Genomic DNA, 3,404 nt, shown 5'->3' with positions numbered 1-3,404 from the left:
ACACAAGACAGTGAAAGAGGTAGGTGAGCAGACCCAATCTTACATTTGTTATGATCTTTGTGGCAAATTTCTGAACCTTCACCTTTTTTCAAATGCCAATAATATATGCCAGTAACTAAATTTTGGAACTTTTTTTTTTTTTTTTTTTTTGGCCTACTATAAGCATGGTTTTGAACCTCCAACTAGTCCTATGATGAACATTCACATTGTATATTTCACATACTGTACACATTTATAAACAAATCTGACTCAAATGTTTTTGCCCTTAGGATAACTGGAAGGCCTATAGAAGGAACCATTGAAGGCCGCCTAGGTATTGTACAACCACAAAGAGAGAACGATGATGAGCTCCCCTCTACTTCAAAGTGCAAACCCTGACAGTGTTCCATACAGCTACCATGATCTTGACTGAGAACTAATATAGGACATAAACCAGGTACTAATGCATGACCCAAAAATTTAACTGTGCATATGAACATCCAACATTGTCAGAAAAGGACAACAAAGTGTTTTTCTTAGTGTATCAAGTAAGTTTTCCCTGTGGAATATAACTGTACATACTGTATGTGGTATAAAATAAGACAGCATTTTAGAACTTGAGCACAGATCTGCATTTTGATGAGATTCAGGCTTATAATACTGCCATGTAATTTGTAGAAAACTTTTGAAAACAAATTAAAGTTGCAGACAATTAAGTCGCAATAACATGGCTGAAGATGTGTCCAAACCACACTTCAGAAAATGAAGAAACTACGATAATTCTATCTTTCCTGGAGCATTATAAAGTCTTGTAATGATGCACGATGGACCAAAACTTTATTTTCCAATGTGTGGTTTGGAACAACAAATTAAATTTCTATATTAAAAGAAGGGGTTAAATTTTATCATTTTTATTGCATAGGGAAAATAAATAAAACTATTTTGTTCCTGCAAATATTTATAAATGGAGGCAATTCAAAGATTAAATATCAAAACATTAACTTTGCACTCTTCACTGTTCGTAAATAACATATTTGAAATTGCAAAATAACTGAAGACCAAAAGAAACAGACTATTTAAATATAGGATAATAGAAATGAATGATGTAATTTTTTTTTTTTTTGTCATGTGACTGTTACCAAAGTTCCAAAATTGCCATTATTTTGCTATTTGTTTTGTAATAAAGATTTGTACATATAACAAGTTGTCCTCCTTTAGTCAGTAATTCAAATAGAAAAAAAAAAAACTGAAGTAAAATATATATTTTGGCCATAACTTTTGGCACTGCATGCTTGAGGGATTTCAAATTGCAAACAAAAGTTCTTCTTAGAGAGGAGGACTTTCAATGTTCTATTTGGAATATATTGCTTAAAGTTTCATGGCTAAGATTTAAACATACAAATGTCAGATTATAAAACTACAGTATTATCTTGTATTTTTTATTGTTTAAGAAAATAAACTTATTTTGGTAATTGTATACTTTTTAATAATTTGTTACTAAGCAGTCCACTGACAATTGGATAACACAATCTCATATTCTGTAAACTTCATTTCCTTAGCCATTATCATTATACCATAACACTGGATAGTAATCTAAGTGTGGTTGGAGTTTGTAGCAACCATCGAAGGGTACGATTCAACCATTCGGGTCACTAGTGGTCTGACATATTTGGTAACTACTTATTTCCAGATTAGACAAACACCCCTATACTTTGACAAGCATTTGAATTTATGTAAATATTATAACTAAAGTGCAAAGAATTTGGTCTAAATTAGTAAAAAACTGCTAGTCAGTTATCAGACAGCATGCACTACAAAAGTGTTCGTATGTACTGTCAAAGCTTGCTTATCCAGACTGTATGGAAAGGACCCCCGACTGGATAAGCAGAATTTTTACAGGGATAGTCCAAAAATGACCATATTTGCATAGGGGAGTCTGGAACGGATTAATTCAATTTCCATTTTCTTATGGGGAAATTAGCTTGTTTACAAGTATTCAGCTTACGAGCTGTCTCTGGGAATGGATTAAATTCGTAAGCTGAGGTACCACTGTAATATAAATTGAATTAATGTTCCCGACTCCCCCAAAAACTTAACTTCAAAGTGAATTTTATACCTAATTCATCCAAATCTTCAGTACTAAAGTATGTACGCGTTATTACTTACCTTTACTGATGACTCTTGTTGGTGTATGGAAATGTGAGCACGGAGGAGAAGAGAGGTATTCGTGTTTGGAAGGGGAATCCCCTTCCAAATCGTTAAATTTGTCAATAAATCTTTCGGCCACTGATTTGTCTGAGCTGGCAGCCTCCCCATGCCTCAACTCTAAGACTACTACTTTTTCAAAGTTTCTCACACCATCCCTTGTTTGCCCTAAACTCTTTGGTATCTGCATCACTCGTTCCAGGGGTTTTCTTTAAAAGGTCTTCGTGCAATTGCCTCGTCTCTCAAATGATGGCCTCTAAATGCTATCACCTGCTAACTCCTTGTTGTGTATCCAAATTAATAACTTTTCAACATCGTGTTTGTGTTCTTTGTTTCACGATTGTTGATATGCCTTTTGTCAATGTAGTACCTGTGTCCTTTTTCTTAGTAAGTAGTACAGTGCATATTGTTGACAGACTTTGTTGTACTGCCTAGCTAGTTCAACAATCTGTGTAACCTGTGTATCATTAATCATGTTTACGAAATGATCTCTTGCTTTTCTCTATAGTCATTCTCACATGTGTTTTCTTGGCTTGAACCTTACCACTGGCTTTCTTGGGACCCATGGCAAGATATACAACAACTTGCACACAGAAATCACAATAGTGTGATGCATCAAAGGAACAAATCCACAAGGGCCATGATGAGGATTCGAACCTACGTCCGAGAGCGTCTGGGATGCTCTCAGATTTGGGTTCGAATCCTCGTCACAGGCCCTTGTGGATATGTTCAATAACAACTTGTGTTCAAATACCTAAAAATCCAAAAAAACTAATTCTTTACAAGTGCCTCCTGCCTGAATTCTTTGTAAACTGAAGCACGATTGCCGTGCCACCACATGCTAGGTAGACTACGTGCGTATCGACAAACTTCGTAACCCGATTCAGATTTTACGAAGAAATTGGGCTCGTAACCTGAGGTGTCATTGTAATTAGGAAGGAAATTTATACAATGATAACCACATTCACATTAGTAACAACCATTAAACACTAGTGGGATTTTTTCATGGATCAAGATAAGGATATAACAGCTCTGGGGATGTAATGATGTTTATTTGCATCATACAGTACATGTAAAACCCAGACAAAAATTTATATATTCATGTGATGATAACCACATTACTCCGTGAATCAACATATGAAAATGCTGTCTAAGGGTTAAATACTTCCCAATACAGTAAGAAAAGCATTACTTAACTTGAAGGGCAATAAAACTAATAA

General features: G+C 34.9%; 1 protein-coding gene across 3 annotated transcripts in view; it reads left to right on the top strand.

Annotated features, from left to right (window-relative positions):
* LOC123746371 (5-phosphohydroxy-L-lysine phospho-lyase) overlaps positions 1-1,452 on the top strand; it is a 48,567-nt gene extending 47,115 nt beyond the window's left edge. For all 3 annotated transcript variants that reach the window (XM_045727870.2, XM_045727874.2, XM_045727869.2), the window contains one exon: positions 270-1,452. In XM_045727870.2, the coding sequence (XP_045583826.2) occupies positions 270-378 (109 nt within the window). In that variant the 3' untranslated portion in view covers positions 379-1,452. The remainder of the gene's footprint in view (positions 1-269) is intronic.
* The last annotated feature ends 1,952 nt before the right edge of the window (positions 1,453-3,404 follow it).

This window comes from Procambarus clarkii, chromosome 80 (genome assembly GCF_040958095.1).
Source record: "Procambarus clarkii isolate CNS0578487 chromosome 80, FALCON_Pclarkii_2.0, whole genome shotgun sequence".
Taxonomy (NCBI): Eukaryota; Metazoa; Arthropoda; class Malacostraca; order Decapoda; family Cambaridae; genus Procambarus; species Procambarus clarkii.
Note: the sequence above shows the minus strand (reverse complement) of the source record. Positions and strands in the feature narration are given on the sequence as shown.